Genomic DNA, 24,092 nt, shown 5'->3' on the forward strand with positions numbered 1-24,092 from the left:
CCAGACAAGGACTTCCATTTACCAAAATTGCATGGTACAACCTATGATCAACTAACCAAATGCTGCATCTGAAATCAATTACTGAAACAGATTTAAGTTGGAGTTAATATTTCATTATTTCAGACTTCCTCTGTTCTCCATTTCACATATTGTCATCTTAAATTTTGTTTAACCTAAATATTAATAATATATGGGAATTGATAACTTCTTTTGCTTGCACACCATGTCCTAATGAAGCTGAAGGAAAATACTATAGCTGGAAACGAAGACTCAACCATTTGAAATGGGCTCAAAGGCTCATGGTGATATCCTATTTCCCATATTTGGTAATCCTGATCTTATGTCTTCAGTTGTACCCCAATTAGATATAAGGATTGATGAACGTGTGCTCAGCTGTTAGTTTGGACACAATTGCTGGACATCAAGGATTTATCTTGTCATATAATCTTCTTATCTGGGATATTGCTTCTTTGTGATCGGTTTGTCATAGATTTGAATTCAAAAAAATAACCTTTCTGCATAAAAGCAAATATAAAGCTACATGCATCCTGTGACAACCCTCACCTTGCAAAGAGAAGAGCCTTGTGACCTCAGGATGCCTCCTTTTAAACTTGAACTATATATATATATATATATATATATATATATATATATATAGTAGTCCTTTTTCAACAACTTCTAAGATTGAAATTTGAGACTTCTAACACATAAATCTTTAATTCAACTATTAAAATATCCTTGAAGGCATGGTGAGAAAGTACTGGAACATGAGAAGCCCTAAAAAGAAACATAATAGCAGGTTAAATATGATAACCTTTGATATTTGCCCACCTTAACTTTCTTGCATTTGGGTCACAGTGGATTCTTATACAACTACAGAACGGACAAAGGTAAGATTGTTTTAATGGGAACATCACATTACACTATAGACAGCAGCTTTTCACACCATTTTTCCAAGTTGAACATTCTCTGCCCCACCATGCTTCTCTTTACCATATGGCTCAAAGAGATCTTTGCTTTGATGTTGGGATTCATACATATATAAAACACTTTTTCCCTACATATCATGATTTCTGTTTGGACAAACACCACATAAGTATCACTTTACCCAGTGTCGTTATCTCTTCTTCTCCTTTTTCAACCTTTACCTCTTCTTTAAAGGTTCTGTTTCTTCCAAAACAGTCCACCTGGTCCATCTTCTACCATTTCCACCTTTCATTTTTCTCCCCTTAAAGGTTCTATTTCTTCCAAAGACAGGCCACCCAGTGCTGCAGGGACATGAAACCATGCTTTAAATTAACTAATAACGATGCCATTCTTTCTTATCACAGTGAAAAATACATGGATCTTGTCTTCTTTTCTTTTCAATTTTTTCTCCAACCAAGTTAAAATGCTCAATTGTTGGCACTTTTACTGACAGACAGCTGAGCAAAGAAGCAACTTTAGGCCTCCTTGAGGTCTGCTCTTCTCGCATTCCCTTGGATTTCTGGATATGCCCAGTTTTGATTGTACTTGTCTCTAGGTTTTTCGTAGTTTTGATGATGCTTGTTTTAAGCCTTGGTCCCTGGGTATGCCCAGATTTGATTGTATTTGCTTCTAGGTTTTCCTAGTTCTGATGCTTCTTGTTTTGATTGGGAGCTTTGGCCTCCCTACTCCGTGTATGTTCGGAGTTTCTGTATATATTCCATTTTGATCAATAAAATTTACATTTACCGGTCAAAAAAAAAGAAGCAACTTCAAACTGGCAGGGAAAGTTAAGGTAAAAATTTCAAACTGTTAGGCTAAAGAGGGTTTAGAGCATGAGCAGTTCCTGATGGGTAGATTAATGATCACTTGGTTCACAAGGTTCCCATGCAGCATGAGGGTATGGGCAGAGCATAGGCTATGCATTCTTACCTTCTTCATACTTTTGGGCAGACCGACACAAACGGACATCACAATTTGTGCACCTGAGGATTTGAAACCAATCCTGCTTTCTGAGATATTTGGGAACCTGGTTATCAAAACCTCTCAAACATAAGCTTTATACATTCTACTACAGAATTGCAGACAGGAAACAACAGAGTACAAGAGAGAACTAAAAATGGGGACCAAAAAAAAACCCTCCTGCAGCAACCTTGAACTACTTAAATCCTGGTTTCACAACTACACTAACAAAAATGTAAGCTGCCAGCTATTGCAAGGGGTATATTTAAAAAGAAAGAGGAGGAAAAATTCACTTTTGCCATATGTACAAGAAGCCAAGAGGAGAACAATCAACTACCTGAGGCAGTTTCAGTGATTTTCAATTCCATATATATGCTTCTGGATGTACTCATTTTTAACTTGTGACAAATTGGAGGTTTCCAAGAATGGAGCTTGAATTCAGAGAAACCCAGATTTATGAATTTGATGGACTCTCTACAAGCTTGTTTCCTGAGTCTTTTGTGATACGATCACCCTCAGCCAAGGGGAGGATGCTCTCTCCAGCCTCTGCTCCATCAACCTCAGGTGCAAAATGATCCTCTTGAATAGGATCCATCATATGGTTGTCATGGCTTCTCGACAACAACCCACGCTCAGCCAACACACGATGATAAGAATGTGCATCAAGGGGCCCCATGCCATAATGGGATCTGATAGCCGAACTGGAAACAGGTTGCATCAAGAATTTTCTCTCAGGAGATGCACGCAATGAAATTCGACAGACAGGGCAAGTACAATGCTGCTGTAGCCATATGTCTATGCACGTCACATGGAAGAAATGACCACAATATGGAAGGATCCGTAATATATCTTCTTTGTGGTATTCGGCAAGGCAAACTGTGCATCTGCCATGCATAATATTCCACTATTGGGTTAATAGAGAACTTAAGGAATATATATATATATATATATATATATATATATATATGAAAATAACAATCTTGATAAAAGCTAATGATGCAAAATAACACAGCCTAGCAGTGACAGTTATGTTCAATTCGCCAAACTTCTAATGGTTCTTCTCTTCATTCGCATGTGTTTGGTTAGAGATGAAGAATCTGTTATCATATTATGCCCATCAGTAAATGGTACAAGCAGAATAATTAGGATCACAACTTCTGACTCTCTCTACCTGAAAGTTCTAGTTCAGAGTTCGAAACTGAAGAGAAAACAACCTTCATATCATGGGTCTGAAAAAAACAACTGGTCTATTTAAAAAATCAATGAAGATAACAAAATAGAAGTTGTCAACAATTGTCATAGCAACTACATCAATTTTTCAATAATTAAATTAATAAATAAGTTATAGAAAGCTTTGAGAGAACAATTCCTTCTTAATAGGACCAATTCCAGCCGAATAAGATACACTGAAGTGTTGGACTCTGATCATCATTACATTATTAAGGTCCACTTCATTGTTTTTGTTTGTTTTGTGAATTACAACTATGAATATCAGCAATCAACTCAGTTATATATTTGCCAGTCAGAAGTCTGGTTTGATTCTTCTAATAGGCCTCACTTTCATTATCTTGTCCGTCATACCTGCCCTTGACCTGTAAGCAGGTCTACTAGAATCCAATTCAACTAGCATGGTTCTAACATTATACACGCAGCATGCCTTTTTCCCAAGAAATAAACAACATCTCATTTCTCTTCAGCATCAGAGAATAATTAAACATCAATTATCACCCATAATTGGTTCTGCTTCCCACTACCCAACCTCTAACCCCGTCACCATTATTAACATCACCCAGCCATCCTTCACCACCACATTAATAACCACAAACAACCTCCCATAGCAGGTCAAGTTAGCTTCTCCACCATCTCATGAGCATCACACACCTGAAGCCCAATTTAACTAAATTTGAACATTTGCATTACATAAACTCAAATCTCTTGTCCATCTTTTCTTCTACAACCAAGGAAGCATGAACTTAGCTCACCCTTACTCACCCTAAATAATTTGCTTTCACTGCCTCTTTATTTTATTTATCTTTATTTTTATTTTTTTGGTCCTAGCAGGCACTATTAACTGGGCAAAACAAAAAATATTCACAAGATCAACTCCAGTAATGGAACAGTCATGAAGTAAAACAAATTCTAGGATGCCAACTATTTTCAAGGTTCAATTTGGGAAAATAAGCTATCCAATTTGCATCAGCCTTGGTTTTGGTTCACCATCACAAAGTCTTCTTATGTGAGGACTTGCTAACTTTGTTCAGTAAGAGAACGTAATCTAGTTCTGAATAGATTACAGGGATGGAAGCACAGATACAATTCGATTAAAATGTGGCCAAAACAAGGCATGCCAACGAGAAGGGTCAGGAGGTCCCCAGCTTGCTCAGCAATTGGAAAGAAGTCAACCTCAATGAGATGATCATTTCAATCACTTAGCAGGGTAAAAAATGATGTTCCACTCAATCTAATTAGTTAAAGTTAGAATGTTGGATTCTTAAATTAAAGTATCAATATCATCTAAATAAAATGGGAACGAACCAGATGAAGGTATCAATTCATCATTGTAAAATGAATGCAGGCCACATGCACCTGCCATCTGAACTTGGTAATTTTTTTAATAAGAAAAAAATTTAAAAAGTAATTGGTAATATATTGATCAACTATGGAAAAATAATTTTCGTTCCATGGCAGAAATTTAATTTTAAATTGAACTTCGATGATGCAAAACTGCAAATAGACTTATCAAAATGAGTGATTACCTTAGATATGCATGAGGAAGGGATTGTCTGTTGGGTTGGTTCTTTCTTCGTTGTCAATTGTGTACTTCTTGTGTTGTGACTCTCAAGGCACTTTCCATTGAAGTTATTTCAACCACATAAGGAGGAGAAATAAGCATTCAGTTTCTTATTCTTTCATTAAGATTTTGTTTACCAAAAGATCATAGACATGACTTTAATCGAATGGAAAGGCCAAACAACTTCATGTATCCGACCTCAAAAGGCGGGATTAAGTCATAATTGATCTAGTCTTACCATTTAGGTAAGCAAATGTTTCTTCAAATCAACACGCATTGATACACACATGGCAAGAATGACTTCATGTCGCTGACTTCAAAAGCTGGGTTAATGCTTGCAGTGTTTTAAAAGTCGGACTGGACGAGCCAGTCAAACCAGTTCAACTGGGAACTGGGTTCACCTTTAGGTCCCTTCTCATTGTATTTTTTACTATTAAAAACCGAAACAGGATACATCTTACAAAATCAGTGAATCAGTAAAAGCCAATTTTTCTTTTCAAAAGGCTTCATACCTACAATTAAGTTTTTATTTCCTTCAATTTCTATGAAATCTTCCTTTTTCTTCCAAAAAGGGATGTTTAAAGAAATTCAAGCTTTTGAGGCAATACTCCTAAAGTGAGAAAAAGGAGAGAGTGATGAAGTGGGGGCCTGAGAGATGGAGGAGCTGGTTGAAGAAGCCTGATCGGGAGGGAGACAAGTGAGGCAGACAAAATTGAAAGGGTGCGTGAAGGCATAACTTGCTTCAGGGTGTGATTCCAGATGAAGCCATCCATTGCCTAAAAACCTGCGCCTACAGTAGTGGGTTGTTAAGGCATTCTAGAACTTAAAATTTTGAGCATAAAGAGAGTTTTATTGAGATTCAGTTCCCTGTACCAAGGGAGATATGTTTGTACTAACCATAAAAGTATTGTGCAAGATATAAGATGAGGTTTGAAACACACACACACACACACACACACACAGAAGAGCGAAAGAAATAGGAAGTAGTGAAAGCAGGCTGACGCAGGATACAGTTAAAGATATGGCAGCCAATCTGAAGCAGAGATTAAAGTCCAACAACAGATCTTATTAGAACCCAACCTACATTTAGAGCATCAATGCAGGCAGATCTACAGCCACTTATGGATCACCTTTTTCCACCTTTAAGGCTGGATCTAGACATAGTAACACAATGCATCTGATCCAAAAGGCAGGCACATGTCATTTCAGAGCCTGGTCTGGCTATCCATCTACACTCAATAGATGCATTGCATAAGTTTGAGAACTCTGTAACAAGCGATCACTGGAACATGGAATTTTAAAAAAGATTGACAAATGGCTACAAAGGCTATAGTTTAGTAAAATACAGAAAGGCAATTTCTAGAACCAATGCTCTGAACTATGAAAAAAATGAATGAATTATTCAGGCATTGTTTCCATCTGAAATGTGCATGCATCAAACATGAAGAAGTTTATATTGAATTGTGTGTATGTCGAATCAGCAGCGGCACAACTAGTTATATTGCAATTCTAAGGCTAATAGCTATTATATTAGACTCCTTTATGTGACGAATACAAAGAAATGACAAATAGTTATTTTGGAAAAGTGGCATGGAAAAAATCGTGTCACTAACAGCCATGGTTTTAAATTGCAGATGCGGGTAGCGTAACGTAACGGTAACGGGTGTAACAGGAAGCAGGGGTAGTGGATGTTACATAATGGGAAGCGGGTGCAACAGCCGTGAATTATTTTGAAGCATGCACAACGTTGTGCATATTAGCGTACTTGCATGTTTTAAGCTTTTAGCCCTTCTTAGAAATAGTTTTAGTACATTTTGGATCCTTTAATTCGAGTAACTAAGTTATTTGGTAAGAGCAACAAGCTTACATTTGTTTTAAACCACCATTGATAGAAAAATTACGTGTGTGTGTGTGTGTATTTATACTTCTCATTGTTCTTATCTGTGATTAATTTTTATGTGCTAAATTAATTAATAAAACAAAATACATTATACACTATTAATCTATTAGACACATAAGACATATTTATAATACAAATATAAAATAACTAGAAAAGAAAGATCGTTGAAGTTGAAAAATATAGAACATAAATATCACATTACTAATATTATCAAAATAAAATATTTTCCTAACTAGTATTTTCAAATTGTTAATTAATGCATCTATTGTGAGTATTTAAAGAAATAGTAAAATTTTGTATCATCGTCATCCTCATTATAATCTTTTCCCCCTCACGCCACATGGTATATTGAGAATGATTTATGAAAGATAGGAAGAAAGTGAGAAGAAAAAGTAATAAATAAATTAAAATTTTTGGTGCAACAGTCCTGTAGCAGTTACGTAACGGTTGTAGTGGCTTTTACGTAACGGTCGCAGTCCGTAACGGCCGCTACGGCCATGATTTTTCTTCTCACCGATTTCGTGGTATGTAACGGTATCGGTAACCCAAAAAACCATTACGTAACGGCATTCCGGAACAGTTGCAGCCTTTATTTGAAACCATGCTAACAGCACAATGTTGCATGTTTTTCTTTCTTTTCCTGCTTTTCATCATCATCATCATCATTATTATTATTATTTTGGTTGTTATGTTTTGTCGTTAATATTTTTTTGGCTCGGCCAAAATATCCTTTAATTAGTATAAGCCTTCATTATCCAGTTACAAAATTCATGGTAGGCAGCATCCAACCAAAAAGTTACATATCCAACATATTCAAATAACAAGGAAACTGATGAGGCGGATGCAAAAGTGGATTAGCAAAGGGCTCAAATGGAAAATTTTCAAAAGATTGCACACAAAAACACACACAATGACACAAAACTAGTGGCGACCATCTAGTGATGTGAGCTTATCAAAAATTACAAAACCCCCTTTACTTTTAGGATCTTTTGAGAATGGGACTGTGGTCCAGGGTCCAATTTCTCTTAGGGAAGCTCGTATCTGTGTATGGTTTTCGGGAGAGTGAGTATCTAGCTATCAAAATATAAAAATAAAAGGGGAAAAAAAAAACATTAGGTTCTCTTAAATTGCAAAACAGGGGATAAAATTTGGAAGGCAGAGAGGAGGAGGTCATAATACCATTACAAGATCAACACCCAGGTGCAGAGTGCACACATGCACATACAAACATGAAGAAGAACCACACACACACACACACACACACAAAATATGCACAAAAAAGTACAGCTATGAATCGTGCATTGTCTCAAAAAGAGAGAACAGAAAGAAAAACACTACAGCCAAAACAATTTTATATGCATTGTTTAATATATTTTCAAAAATAAATCCAATATGTTGAGAATGATTTTATACCAGACATTTTATCTGATTGCCAGTAACAAGAATAATACCTACAGCGCTACAACTACAATCAATCTATTAAACACACAATGACTGTAAAGGACCCTACATATAAGGAATAAAACAACCAATAGAGATCATTGGATCAACTTCAAAAAGATAAAACAACAATCAGAAGGACTAAACTGGTAACACACAGAAGGCAATAAATAGAAATAGAGCAGCTGCAGCTGAAGCTAAGGCTAAATCTAAGACCAAATAACATCTTCCAATAAGCACCAATTGTTCTTACTTCTATTATAGAGAGAGAGAGAGAGAGATATGAAGATATTCCTAAATGCTTCAAGATTAGTGAATGATTAAAATGAGACCATTTGGTTAACTTCAAAAGATAAAACAGCAACGGTCTGAAGGGCTAAAGCTAAATATGAAAAAGAAACCACATCCTTCAAATCACAGTTATGTCTTTTACAATTGGCTCAACAAATTATCGTAATTTTTTATTCTCATTTTAGTAAATGTACCAAATTTAAAAATATATATGAAGCACCAGATAGAATTTACAGCCGAGAATTATAAACTATGACCCATACAAGAATCCAAAAAAATAAGAGTTAATAGAAATAACAGGTTTGAATCAAGTTATTATTCTCATAGTAAATCTTGCACCCATACATACTTTGATAGTTAATGATAGCCAAAAATTGTAAAAGAATGATTCATGAAGTTTTGTGGATTTCCATGTAAGATCCACATTTCAAGCAAATCATACATTAATCACAAAAAGGATTGGCAAATCTGTTGCAAACCCAGCAAATCCAAGGTATCTGCAATCATCTCAAATGGAGAAAAACTGATCCATGCTAAAAAAAAACAAGAGTTACAAGACACAAAATACACGAAAACTATTATAAGAGAAAAAAGGACTCACTGTGCATGTTCTGCTGATGAGAAAAACCCATCACTGTACTTCTTTGTGGGAAAGTTGGCGACAACCGTAGGCTCAAGACCATGTAACCCACGTTCCAGCTGTAACATAAAAGAGCAGTTAAATTAAGTTTGGGGCAGTAAGGATTTTGGCAAATGATTAATTCAAAGCAATGTTTACAAAGGTAGAATTGAGATCCGCCTCAAGGCTTGCCTCAAGACAAGGCGTGTCTAAAACGCCTTGAGGCATGGTGTGCAACACCACTCTCTCAAGAGGCAAATGCAATGCACAAAAAGTGCACCTTTTGCGCTTTTTTTGGTTGATGCTAATGTATTTAGTTCGTGCATGTTAATTCAATCCTGGTTTTAAACTAGGCCAGCAAAATTTAATCGCATGCATGTAAGAAAGGATTGAGGAATGAGGTTCAATCTAGTCCGAGTAAAAGTTGCATCTTGGATCATCAACATCATTTGAACATTGTAATATTATGATTAGCCGTTCGCATAGTTCACTTAAATGATTTTCATTTTATATCTTTAGAATGACCAAAAATAGTTTATGAATCATAAATGTTTTTTTCTTTTCCAAATTTATTTTGTAATTCTCCCAAGTTTTTGTTATTCTTCAATATAATCACAATTTATTTATTATTTATAAAAAAAAAATCCCAAAAGGCTTATGCCTAAACCCTAGCTTAATGGACTACTTACTTTTCCATTCCACTGAATTTTCCAAGAATTAAACAGAGATGGCTTTACTAGAATGGTTACAAGAGTTGATCAGATAAATACAAAGGGATAAAAAAAGAAAAAAAAAAACACAAAATCAAGTGACAAAGACGAATCATGGCACAAAATCCAAAAAAAAAAAAAAATCGACAGCCAGCAGCAGAACAAAATAATAGGAAGAAAACCCCAAGGTAATTTTTTTGTAAAATTTTCAAATAAATACTCTAGGAAGAACTTCTATAACGCATGAGAAATGCATACTTGAATTAAAGAAAGAAAAATGTAGAGACAAACAAGAAGCCCGTCTTTAAAATAAAACAAGATACATCACCTGTATAATCTTCCAAATTCTACAAATTTAGAGGAAACAATCCAAAGAGCGCACCGTAAGATCCTCAAAGAATTACAGAGACATTAAAAATGAAATTTAAATTATATTAAAAACAACTGCAAAAGCAACAATGGCAGACTTAAAGACGCAAAGAAAGAAAAAAGAGCATATTAGCAGAGCAGCAAGAGCGACGAGAGGACTCAATTCAAATTACCAAGAAAAGCTAAAACATTTACTGAGGAAAAAAAAAGAATGAAATCATGCTTACTATACTAAGATCAGATCTAGAAGCAATAGGGAAGGATCGCCGCGAAGCATTCAGTTGGATGCGAGCGCAAATGAGCCTGGTGCAGACGAACACGATGAACATCGTACTCACTGCGAACCCAAACACTGTCATCACTAAGTTAATCCCAGAAGCTATCATGTTGGTGCCAATTTCACAGCAAACCCAATTCGAATTCAACATTCAACTTCTCATCATCGCTCTCTCCCCTCCCCTAAAGCCCCCTCCTTCGGACCCTACTCGAAAACCCTAACTATTACTTTGGTTGCAGAACAGTTCCTGTTCCATTTACCAGTATAGCTGAAATCTACAGTAACAACTCTCATTTTCTAACATATCAATCGAAGAAAACAAACGGCTATGCCCCCGAGAGATCGACTCTGCAACCCATCATTAGCCTCTCTCTCTCTCTCCCTCCCCCTTTCAAACATCATCTCTCAAGCAAGCCACTGCGTGAGGTATTGAAACAGAGAGGAAAGAAACCCATGTGAGAAAATTCAGTTCAGTTCAGTTCAGAGAGAGAGAGAGAGAGAGAGAGATCAGGGTCAGAGATTTATGGGGAGATCTCGGATCTAATTCAAGTTCTTTTACCTATTTTGGGTCGGTTTCAGTTCTTGATTTTTTTTAAGAAAAAGTTTTTTTTTTTTTTTTTGAATGGAAAGGTGGAGGTGGAGGGTGCTGGTGAAGCAGGGGATGATTGGCTTATCGTGGTTCATGCTCATCATACCATACAATACATAAAGTTTTTTATTTGAAAATTTAAAATCCAAGAGAAATATCATCTATATATATATATTCCCAGATTTCATATCTCTGTCTGCTCTTTTTTTCTTTTTTTCTTTTTTTTTTGACATTTGAAGTGGAACGGCGCTCGACTCCACCTTGTGTTGACCCTCTGCAAGTTTACCCTGACCTAAAAATATAAAAAAAAGAGTGGTGACCTCATGGGGAATGCAACTTACTAATATCCCTTTGGATAAAAATGCATTCTAGGGTTTTACTTTTTAGACTTGGTTGTATTCTGGCATGCATAAATCCTAAATTAGTAACCATATATATTTATATTGATTGAGCAGTAAATTATTATTTTGGTGTTTGTTAATTGGTTCTCATGTGTTTTTATAATTTTTTTTTTGTGAAAAATATATTTATATCTTCTATGATATATTTGTTATCTTATAAATATCATTCTGAATATTTAAAGACAATACTTTTTTATTTTTCAAACTTAACTGTATACTATGATATTTTTTTATTTTTTTTGTAACTAAAAAGATAACTCAAAAGAGTTTTAGGATTTTTAAAGAAGTTTAAGGATAAAAGACATTCACCTCATTAAGTTTGGCAAAAAGACAAAAATCTTCCTTGAGATTTAAAAAACGTCACACACCTCTCTTGAAATTTGTTAAAAGACATAAATCTTCTCTTACAAAATTTGTCTTTTTTGTAAAATATATGGAAAGTTTGTGTCTTGTTGACATATTTTAGGGGAGATTCTGGAATTCTTGAAAGTTCAAGCCAGATAGACTTGTTCTTTTGTCAAATCTCACACGGTGAGTGTCTTTTACTCCAACTTTAATAAAAAAAAACTTGTAACATGATGATGATGGTCGAGGGAGAAGAATTTTTTTTTTTAAAATTATGAGGGCTCACTAATTTGTAACTGAAACATGTTGTAGCGAGAAATTTATAGCATGTTTGAATTGATTATAAGCAAGTGAAGTGTTGTTAATTAAGAGACAGTATTAGTCAATAAATTAGATCCTAAATTGACCTAGAAACATGATATATTAAATAATAGAATTTAGTATTCCATAAAGGACTTTGTTTCATAAAACATACATATTTTATGCCGATCATAGTTGAGCTATGAGATTTAGGTCATCCTAGCCATACCAATTGAGGTGCTTAATATCAAATTAAAATTAGCAATTCTTGTTCAACCCGTTTAAATCTCCAAATGGTGATCCCATTGATGTTGAATTTTCTCCAAGTCTAATAAAATTTTATAGTTTGATATATAGTTTATAGTATAGTGGTCCCAATTTCTTTGAAATTATATTTTAAAGTACGATTTCAATCTAAGAAAAGTTAATACATGATAAATATAATATTTTATGGTTGAACTTTTTTAAGACTAATTATTTAAAATAAAATAGCATTTGAAAAATAATGAGGTCTAGATCAACAAATTTCTTAGGGATATCCAAATATGATTAGCTTGAGAAAGGATTTATAATCAAATCTTAGGAGAAAGTTGGAAGGAGAATGCAATAGTACATCGGCAATATTTCCTATTGTGTAGATCAAACTTATCCTTCCCCAACTGCTTGAGTTTGATTTGCGAAATAAGATCTAAGATGAGATCAAATTTTAGGAATAAAATTGTATTTTTGCATTTGAAAAATGTCAATCTCTTAGGGATATATCTAAATATGGTTAATCCATTTTTATGGATTTAATGAATAGGATTTTTCATCCATATTTAGATCAGTTCATGGTTGTTTTTCTTGATAATGTACTGGTCTATTCGATGAGCTATGTGTAAGAACCCGAAATATAAAAAATGGGTTTAAATATTAAGAGTGGGGCAAAATTGGAAATTGCCCAGGTCAAAGGGTTATAAAAGGAAATTCTCATTTCTTCCAAGCTAAGCAAACTTAGATTTTTATCTCTCTCTCTCTCTAAACCTCTCCCTACTCCTTCTCTCTAGAATTTTTCGTCAATCGTTGACGGAATCTGAAAACGGAAACTACCACGAGGATCGTGGAAGGATTCTCTACAACTTCTACAGATCGGAATCTCGTTTCAGAGATTTTCGGGTTTCGGCGTAAAATTGAGGTAAGGCTCGGTTTTCAATTTTGATCCGATAGATTTGTAGGTAACTGTCTTGTGAACATATTCTATACTGTAATTTATAGGTTTTGAAACTCGGTTCGTTGTTTAGGGACCTTGGAGTTCGGGATTTGCTTACGGGGTTAAGGTAAGGGGAATTATGTTTATATTGGTTATTTTTGAAATCGGACTCGGTGGAACTGTGGTCCATAGTCCTGTGTGTGTTTTGGCTACTCATTTGGGGAGGATTTAACGGAGAAAATTATGGATTTTTCATTATTACAGTTTTTGGAAAAAGGGGGCGACGGGCTGAATCCCGGGTTTTGTTGAAAACCGAGTATATGTGTGATTTATACTGTGATATTGGGATGGTCGTGCCTTGACTTTGTTTAAACTGTATTTTTTTGGAAAACCATGATTTAGATTACTAAATGAGTGTGGTTTGTTTGGTTATATGAGCATGCATGTGTGTGTGATATGTTGAAATGCTAGTAGGAACGCGGTTCCGAAATTGTTCCAGGTACTGAGAGTGTCCGGCTCTATATCCGAGGGCACGTTATCGCCTGCCATGTAAGCAAGAGTGTCCGGCTCTATATCCGAGGGCGTGAGCCTATTCCGGAAAATCAGGGCGAAGGGTGTGAATCCACCAGTTTAGCGCCGGTACGATGCCATGGGAGTGGGGGACTAGCCATGTGCTGGTGGCGCCGTGTTCGCGGGTTGGCTACAGACCAACGCCATATGTCACGGGCAGGCTTCGGGCCGAAGAGTGTGACGACACTGAGGATTACTAATCATGTGTATGTATTGTGACAGGGTTGCGTATAAATGGCCTCCGTATGTGTGCATGTATGCACTATGTAAATTAGTACTGGAATGCATTTAACTGCATGTAGTATCATGATAACACTCAAATACCACACACCGATATAACCTGTGTTCTTCCTTACTGAGAGGTGTCTCACCCCTGCTGTACGTACATTTTTACAGGTCATTCAGGTAATTAGAACTAGAGTCCTGGTGTAGGGAGCGTAGTGGCCGGTGTACCGCGTTTAGCGTTAGGTAAGTGCTAGGACTGTAATTTTGGTGGGTTTCCATTTTGGGATGTGTTGGGCACCCGTTTATATGTTTTTGATAGAGCATTGTGTCTGCTCTTGTATAGACTCTGGTATGGTACTGCATATGTATATAAATGACTTTTTTCCGCTGCATTTATGATTGTGTTTGGATGTGTTTAGGGTGCCTAGGAACCCCACGGGGTCGGACCCTCATCCTTTGTACTGTATATGTGGTGATTTGTATGATACAGGGACAGGTTAGATTACATTTTCACCCCTGGGTCCCATTTCAAGGTTCGGGGTGTGACACTATGGGGAACATGAGATACATTTGAGGCAGGTTTTGCAAATGCTCAAAGAGAAGAAGATGTATGCAAAGTTCAGTAAATGGGACTTCTGGTTCGAGAAAATTGTGTTTTTGGGGCATATAATCTCAAGAGATAGAATTTCCGTGGATCCCAGTAAGATTGATGCGGTAGTGAATTGGGCTAGACCGAGGAACGTCAAGGAGATCAGGAGTTTCTTGGGGTTGGCCGGATATTACCGTCGTTTTGTCGAGGGATTCTCAGCTTTATCAGGGCATCTGACACGACTGACTAGGAAGAATTCCAAATTTGAATGGGACGACGGCTGCAAGCAGATTTCTCAAGGATTGAAGCAGAGGCTAGTCACAGCTCCAGTACTGATCATCCCGTTTGGGGATGAGAGGTATACTATCTACAGTGATGCGTCCTTGAAAGGACTTGGCTGTGTATTGATACAGCATGGCAGGGTGGTAGCATATGCGTCCAGACAGTTGAAAGACTATGAAAAGAACTACCCTACCCATGATCTTGAATTGGTTGCAGTGGTACACGCATTGAAAATTTGGAGGCATTACCTGTATGGCGAGCAGTGTGAGATTTTCTCCGACCACAAGAGCTTAAAGTATTTCTTCACCTAAAAGGAATTGAATATGAGACAGAGAAGGTGGTTGGAGTTAATGAAAGATTTTGATTATACTATCAGTTACCACCCAGGGAAAGTAAACATGGTAGTTGATGCACTGAGCAGAAAGTCTAGGGAATCAGCGTTGACGGCTGTGGAAATCCAACGTCCGATCATGATGGATCTAGAGAGACTTGGCATTGAATTGATCGAGAGTAATCCTCCAGTATGTATCTTCAGTGTAGACACCCTATTTTTGCCCTAGCCAGATAGAACAAGGGGTCTATTCTTATTTTCATTATTATTATTATTATTACCTTATTAATATTATTATTATTTTATTATCACTATTATTTTTATATATTATTTTTATTATTTTTATTCTTATTTTTATTATCTTTATTTTATTATTACTTTCTTATAATTATTTGTATTATTTATTATTATTACTAGTAGTATTATTAGTATTACTTTACTATTATTATTTTGGATATATTTATTATTATTATTATTACTATTTTCATATATTATTATTATTACTTTATTATTATTTTTATTATTTTTCTATTTATTGCTTTTAATATTAGTATTATTACTTTATTTACTAATTATTTTTATTTTTATTTATTATCATTATTACCATATATATTATTACCATAAAAATATAAAAAAATAAAAAATAAAAAATGAAAAAAGGAAAAGAAGGGGGTGCGAGGGTTGGCAAAATTTTTATGAAAGGGGGCGGGCGCACAGCACAAACACACACGGGGGGAGGCGCAGACCAAAAAAAAAAAAAAAAAACTCTTCCATCTTCTTCTTCTTCTTCTTTTCCACAAAACTCCCCTGTTCCAGTCCAACCCAGCTTCCCTCATCTCCGGCCCTCTTTCATTCTCTTATTCTCTCTCGAAGCCCCCACAACCATCAGAACACGGCAGCTCTACTCCATTCCCTGCAACTACCTGAGGCTGCTACTTCCGAGCCACAACCACCCTTCAGTTCCAGCAGACCCGAGACACCATCAACCAGAACCAACGGCCGAGCACAGCCCCAACTCCAGCCTCTGCCTCTCGGCCACATCCAACAGCCGCTGCAACCACAGCCGAGCACAGCCACAGCCAAGCTCCACGGCCAGCACAACAACAGCAAGCCTCCTTGCTGGTTCTGCAGCCACTCCCGTGCAGTTCCTCTGTTCCAACCAGCCCCACAGCCTCCGGCTGACCTTGCAGCCCCTCAGGTCCCGGCAACACCCATCTGCACTCCCATAGAACCTCCTCTGCTGCTGGTCACTACTCCAGTTACACCGGCACCCAGAGCTCCGGCTTCTCCCAAGTAATTCTCTGCACGCCTGCCACAACACACACAGTGCACGAGCCCCTGTTTATTTTGGTTTCATTGTAAATATTCTTATTTTTTATTTTTATTTTGCTATCACCCCTTGTTCTGTTTTTTATTTTATTTTATTTTATTTTATTTATTTATTATTATTATTAAGGTAAATACTAATTTGTTTGTTCTCTGTATTGTAGGATTCTTGTTAGGGGCTTATTTCAATATTTAAAAATTGAATCTTGTGGTAATGATTTTATTGTATATATATATACATTAAGTTTAATTTTTATGATACTTGTTAATGTCTATTTACTTATTCATTTATTCTTAAACATTAGGTATGGTTGTAGAATCTTTACTGTGAAAATTCATTTTAATAGTTAAAGTTTGAAATCTTGTGGCATGAATCATAATGACATAAGAGTTTTAAAGTTTTAATACGAGTTTTGGTATTTAAATGTTGTATTTATTTGAGTATATAATAGTCAAATTGTATACCTAATGTTAGGGTTGTGGTTGTATTCATTAAAATATTAATGTTCATGTTATAAGGTGTATGTTGTTCATAATGTTTGATATTCGTTTCTAGGGTTTCCATTTCTATGTGTCCATTATGTGTTTAATATTCTTATTATCATAATACTTACTTTTTTTAAAGGGCATTATTGTTTGTTTAGGTACATATGTAGGGTTCCAGTTTATCATTGTGATAGGGTCCTCATTATTAATATGATGTTATATTACTATGGTATTTGTTTGTATTTTAGTATTTTAGTACATATATGATATTATTATGGTATTCTTAGTATTATATACTACGTTATATATTTGGTATACTCACATGATAGTAGTTATTATGATATTGTTCTTTTTTTTTTTATGTATATATTTTTATTGATATTTTAGTATACGTAACTCATTATCGTATTTTAGGTATATATATGATATTATTACTACGTTTATATTTAGTATCACTTATTAGGGTATTTTTAGAATTTTAACGCATAGGGAACTATTTAATATGGTATCTTTAGGACATCTAATATTACCTATTAGGGCATTTTTAGCCTTTTAATATATAAAGTATTACTTTTTATAATATTCTTAGTATATTAATATATATATATATATATATATATATAGTATTATGGTATCTAGTTACTTATTTTGACATTCATAATATTTTAGTAGGTATGTGTTGCTTATTACCCTATTACCATATATTAAAACCTCCCATATTAGTATTTTCCTAAAAAAAAAACTATAAAATTTCCAAAATTTGGGAGCGTACTTTCTTAAATATTTTTTTGATTTTTATCCCTATGATTTTAATGCTAGGGTATTAGCTTTCGGGCTTCACGTACCTTTAAGCTCTGAGGGAATATATATGTATATATTATATTTATTTAGTTATTAATTTATTTTCCATGTGTATTTATAAATTCATAAAAGGAGTAATTTAAAGACTTATTAGATTAATTTAGGGATAATTCCAAATTAGTTAGGTACCGTTCGTAAGAACGGGCGTGTAGGGGGTGATTGTACCTTCCCCTCGCGTAACCGAACTCCCGACCCCAGCTCTGATAACGTAGACCGATTCTACCCCTAACGGGGTAGTAATCATGTGTTCTAACCACACTAAAAGGTTAGTGGCGACTCCGACATTCCATATTTTTCTTTGAAAATTTAAAACACATTTTTTAATTTCATCGCCCGGGGCACACGCGCTCCTGGGACGTCGTGACAGTCAGTATAGTGGTACAACCTACTCTGCATGAAAGAATTAAAGCTGTTCAGAAAGAAGACCCAGAATTAGTAGAAGTGATGGATAGAGAGTAGAGTGGTCAGGGAGAGGAATTCTGCATTTCAGATGATGGAGCTTTACGATTCTGTTCCAAACTGTGTGTTCCTACCGATACTGACAATAGGAAGACTATTTTGGAGGAGGCTCACAGATCTTTGTATACGATTCATCTCGGTAGTACGAAAATGTACAGGGATCTACGATAGTTTTATTGATGGAGTGGTATGAAGAGAGAGATTGTTTAGTATGTAACCCAGTGTTTGACGTGCCAGCAGGTAAAAGCTGAGCACCAGAGGCTAACGGGTTAGTTGCAGCCGTTATTTATCCCAGAGTGGAAGTGGGATCATATATCTATGGACTTCGTTTCAGGGCTGCCGTCGACATCGCATGGCCAGAATGCGATTTGGGTGATAGTAGACCGGTTGACTAAGACCGCCCATTTTCTCCCTATCAAGATCAGCTATTCTCTCAACCGTTTGGCAGAGATTTACGTCCAGGAGATAGTTCGTTCTCATGGGGTGCCAGTATCTATAGTATCAAATCGAGACCCGCGTTTCACGTCACAGTTTTGGAGAAGCTTGCAGGAAGCTTTAGGGTCTCAACTATCTTTCAGCACGACATTCCATCATTAGTCAGACAGGTAGACTGAGAGGACGATACAGATACTAGAAGATATGCTCCAAGCATGTGTATTAGATTTTGGGGGTAGTTGGACTCAGTTCATGCCGCTGGTGGAATTCGCATATAATAATAGTTACCAATCCAGCATCGGCATGACACCATTTGAGGTACTGTACGGTAGGAGATGTTGATCTCCTTTGTATTGGGATGAGATGGGTGAGCAGCGAGTTGTGGGGCCAGAGTTGGTACAGCAGGCATACGATAAAGTTCGACTCATCATGGATAGAATCAGTGCAGCTCAGAACCGACGGAAAAGTTACGCCGATAATCGCCGTAGGAATTTAGAATTTGATACTGGTGATCATGTGTTTCTGAAGATAGTTCCGTTAAAAGGAGTTATGAGGTTTGGAAGGAAGGGTAAACTCAACCCTAGGTTCATCGATCCATTTGAAATTTTAGAGAAGGTGGGATCAGTTGTGTCACGCCCCGAACTCGGAAATGGGACCTGGGGTGATAATGGAATCTAACCTGTCCCTGTATCTGATAAAACATCCAAAGATACAGTACAATAGATGAGGGTCCGACCCCGTGGGGTTCCCAAGCACCCTAAACACATCCAAACACAATCATATACGTAGTGGAAAAAGGTCATTCTATATATACATATGCAGTACCATACCAGAGTCTATACAAGAGCAGAACATGACTCTATCAAAACGTACAAACGGGTGCCCAAACACATCTCAAAATGGTAACCCACCAAAAATTACAGTCCTAACACTTACCCAAGCATTAAACGCAGTACACCGGCCACTACGCTCCCTACACCAGGATGCTAGTTTCGGTTACTCAAAGGACCTATAAAAATGTACATACAGCAGGGGTGAGACACCTCTCAGTAAGGAAGAACACAGGTTATATCGGTGTGTGGAATTTGATTGTTATCATAATGCAACATACACGCAGTTGAATGCAATCCAGTACTAATTTACACAGTGCATACATGCACACACAACACATGATCAGCAATCCCGGTGTCGTCACACCCTTTGACCCAAAGCCAGTCCACAACAATCCAGCGTTGGCCCGTAGCCAACCCGCGAAGCACAGCGCCACCGGCACATGGCTAGTCCCTGACTCCCATGGCATCGTACCGGCGCTAAACTGGTGCATCCACACCCTTCGGCCTGATTTGCCGGTATAGGCTCACGCCCTTGGATATAGAGCCAGACACTGTTGCTTACGTGCTAGGTGATAAACACACGCCTTCGGATATAGAGCCGGACACTCTCAGTACCTGGACAATTCGGAACCCCATTCCTACTAGCCATTTAACATATCACACACACATGCATGCTCATATAACCAAACAAACCACACACATTTGGTAATCTAAATCATGGTTTTCTATACAAATACAATTTAAACAAGTCAAGGCATGGTCATCCCAATATCACAGTATAAATCAACATATACCCACGGTTTTCAACAAAACCAAGGATGCAGCCCGTCGCCCCCTTTTCCCAAAACTGTAATAATGAAAAACCCATAGTTTTTCCTATTAGATCCCCCCAAATGAGTAGCCAAAATATACACAGGAACGTGAACCACAGTTCCACCAAGACCGATTTCAAAAATAACCAATATAAACATAGTTCCCCTTACCTTTTCCCCGAATAACAAATCTCGAACTCCAAGGCCCCTAAACAGCGAACCGAGTTTCAAAACCTACAAATTACAGTACAGAATATACTCACAAGACTGTTAACTACAAAACTACCAGATCAGAATTGAAAACTGAGCCTTACCTCGATTTTACGCTGAAACCCAAAAATCTCCGAAACAAGATTCTGATCCGTAGAAGTTGTAGAGAATCCTTCCACAATCCTCATGGTAACTTCAAATTTCCGATTCCATCAATGATCGGCAAAGAAATCTAGAGAGAGAGAGAGAGTAGGGAGAGGTTTAGAGAAAGAGGGAGATATTTGAAGTTTCTTAATGAAGAAGTAATGAAATTTCCAATTTATAGCCCTTTAACCCAGCCCAATTCGTCGACGAAATGGTGCCTTCGTCTATGAATCTTTCACTGACTTCATCAACGAGTCAGTGGCCTCGTCGACGAATCTGGCATCTCTAGTTTTTTCGAGACTCCTCGGCTTCTCCTCGTCGACAAGTCTCTGAATTTCATCGACGAGAAGAACAAAGGCTTCGTCAACGAAATATGGTTTCGTCGACGAAATCTGCCAAATTCCTAATTTTGCCCCTCTCTTATTTATTTAAACCCAGTTATCACAGTTCAGGTTCTTACAAGTTGCCTACAAGTTAGCTTTACCGCCTTCATTATCCAGGATGCACGACGTATTCCACGTATCTATGTTGAGGAAATACGTCCCAGATCCTTCTCATATTATCAACTATGGTGAGTTAGAACTCAGTGATTCGCTAGTCTATGAGGAGGTACCGGTGCAGATTCTAGACCGAAAGGAACAGGAACTACGTAATAAGAAGATTCCTTTGGTAAAGGTTCTATGGAGGAATCATGCAATAAAAGAGGCTTCTTGGGAGCTCGAAGAACAGATCAGACAAAAGTACCCACAATTATTCCAAGAAGTCCATATGTAATTAAGAAATGTGAGTAAATATGTAATGTTTCTTTTGCAGGTACATGTAATATTCTGGTAGTAAATGATATTTTAGTTTTGGGGGAATTTTCTTTTGGTATATGTAATCTCTTAGGACTTGAAATGTAACCATGGCATTCCTCCGCCATAAGTGAGGGTAAGTAATAAAATAAGTAGACCATTTTTCTTAATAAGGGATGATGAATTATATGAATAGTAAATTTTGAGGATGAAATTTTATAAGGAGGGGAGAATGTGACAACCCGAATAATAATGGTATTTAAATAATAAAGAGGAAGGAAAATAGAAATAGTAACAGAAGGAGGAAGTCAACTTCGTCGACGAACAGAAAGGATTCGTCGATGAGGATATAAAAGGGCCTCATCGACGAAGCCAAGTTTCGTCGACAAGAAGATACCGAGAAAGGAATTTGGGAAGTCTGAAATTCATCGACGAAGGTGCAGGTTCGTCGATGAACTTTTCACAGGACTCGTCGATGAAGTGACGTGTCTCGTCAACGAATCCAATCCTATAAATAACCCAAAATCCGGATTTAAACGTAAAAAAAAAAAATAAAAAAAAAAGAAGAAAATCTCTCTCTCTCTCTCTCTCCTTTTGGTTTATCTCCCCTCTCTCTTCGATTTCGGGCTAGATTTCCGCCGGTTCGAGGATCTGAAGCCACCACGATGCTCTTGGAGAAGTTCTCTGCATATCTACCGGAGCAGATCATCGGTGGAACTCCGTTAAAATTCATCCCTAAGTTGAGGTAAGGTTTTTTATGCCGAATTTGGTCTTACTGTAGTCATAGGAAATGATATACACGTGAAAATACTGAAATTTAGTATTGGGAGTTTTCATTTTGAGGGTATTGATCAAGAAATCCTACGGGTGTGAGTCCAGGAATACATAGGAGCTTTTTAGTTGCTAGGTAAGGGAATAAACTAAAACAGTTATTTTTCCACACGTATTATCATTATTATCAGCAAAGAAATTTTCAGGGAATATGCATGATATTTGAATATTATTGAGAAAATGTATGTTATTGGGAAAATATTGCTATTATACGGAAAATGAGATTTTAGAATGAAATGTACAGAATTATTCAATTTTGTGTGGCATGAATGTTATTTTTATGAAAAGTAATGATATGACAAATTTTATGAATTAAGCATGTTTTCAGGAATTATGAAAAGATACAGTATATTATAATGATTTTGACAAGTACATGATAATTGATTATTTTCAGCATGATATGTATGAAATGTTCGGCGCGAGGCTATATATATGAAATGATTTCGGTGTGAGACTGTATTTATGAAATGTTCGGTGTGAGGTCGTATTTATGAAATGATTTTGGCACAAGACCGTATTTATGAAATTATGAAAAATGTTATAATATCATGTATTATATATTATCAGAACCCGGATGTTAGTTTAGTTCAGTTTCAGGAGCTCAGTACCGTGGCTTAGATACCTATGATCAGACTGGTTCTAACCACCCCACGAGGGGGTGGGAGATGGATAGTCAATGTAGCTTTCAATGTAGAGTGTAGACGTCTACCTGGCAGTCCGGACCAGGGTGTGGCGGGCCCATCGTACTTACAGATATTTTTGACTTGGCAGTGGTCGGCCAACCATTGTCGGGTCCCACCTTCGGCTGCACAACCTGTCATAGGGGGTAATACATGACATCAGCTAGCTATTCATCCTGGGTATGCTTTCAGTATTATCAGTTATAACAGATGTTTTATGAATGATATGATTTATTAGCAAATATGAAAGTACATGATTATTCAGTACGATATGATGAACGTTTACAAAAATATGAAATGTACTATATATATATAATTGCATAAAATGTTCATGTTGCCACACAGCTATATTTAGTTTATTTTTCCTTACTGAGATGTGTCTCACCCCCGAATTTAATTAATTTTTCAGGAGACCTTGAGAGATCGGCGGGTCGTGGCCACCATTGAGTTTGTTGAGTTACCCCACTAGGAGGGTAAGATTTTGTACTAGGATCAGGATTATTTTGTTGTGAGATCCTAGTTGTACACAGAATGTTATGGGAGATTGAAAATACATGTATGTTATTTTGGTGTAAGTAGACTCTGGTATTATGTTTTATAGTTGGATGGTTGAAATTTTATACTTACTGTTGCTTAGATTTCCACTGTGAATGACAGGTGTTCCTGTTACCCACGGGTTCGGGTTGACTATTTTATTTATTATGTTTCATTTTATATTAAGATAAGCAGGTCATTACAAGTATAGTATGATATTAGCAGTATGAAAAGTAGAAAATACAGATGATATAGTTATATTTTAAATTGTGAAAATAAAGACATGCTTTACAGATTTATTATTTTATTACAGTTCAGTTGTTATCTTAACAGTATGCAACTTAGTCGCCACACACTAGTAATAGCATATTTCCACTTACTGAACATCGACTCACCCCATTACTTTATCATTTTTCAGGTGAGACAGCTAGGCGAGCAAATCAGGCTAGCGAATAGGGAGTTTTTTTTTTATTACCCTGGTTGTAGGGTGAGTTTTTGACAAAGTTTTGTATTTTTGGGGTAGATAGTACTGGAGAAAATTAT

The 24,092-nt window shown here is 36.5% G+C and overlaps 1 protein-coding gene across 1 annotated transcript; it reads right to left on the reverse strand.

Moving 5' to 3' along the window:
- Positions 1–1,997: 1,997 nt before the first annotated feature.
- On the reverse strand, positions 1,998–11,222 carry LOC131166388 (RING-H2 finger protein ATL68-like). The gene is made up of 3 exons (XM_058124903.1): positions 10,274–11,222; positions 8,950–9,047; positions 1,998–2,810 (listed from the first exon to the last, which is right to left on the reverse strand). The coding sequence occupies exons 1-3, from the start codon at positions 10,472–10,474 to the stop codon at positions 2,381–2,383; spliced, it is 729 nt and encodes a 242-aa protein (XP_057980886.1). The 5' UTR covers positions 10,475–11,222; the 3' UTR covers positions 1,998–2,380.
- Between the last annotated feature and the right edge of the window lie 12,870 nt (positions 11,223–24,092).

The sequence above is a fragment of the Malania oleifera genome, chromosome 10 (genome assembly GCF_029873635.1).
Source record: "Malania oleifera isolate guangnan ecotype guangnan chromosome 10, ASM2987363v1, whole genome shotgun sequence".
NCBI lineage: Eukaryota > Viridiplantae > Streptophyta > Magnoliopsida > Santalales > Ximeniaceae > Malania > Malania oleifera.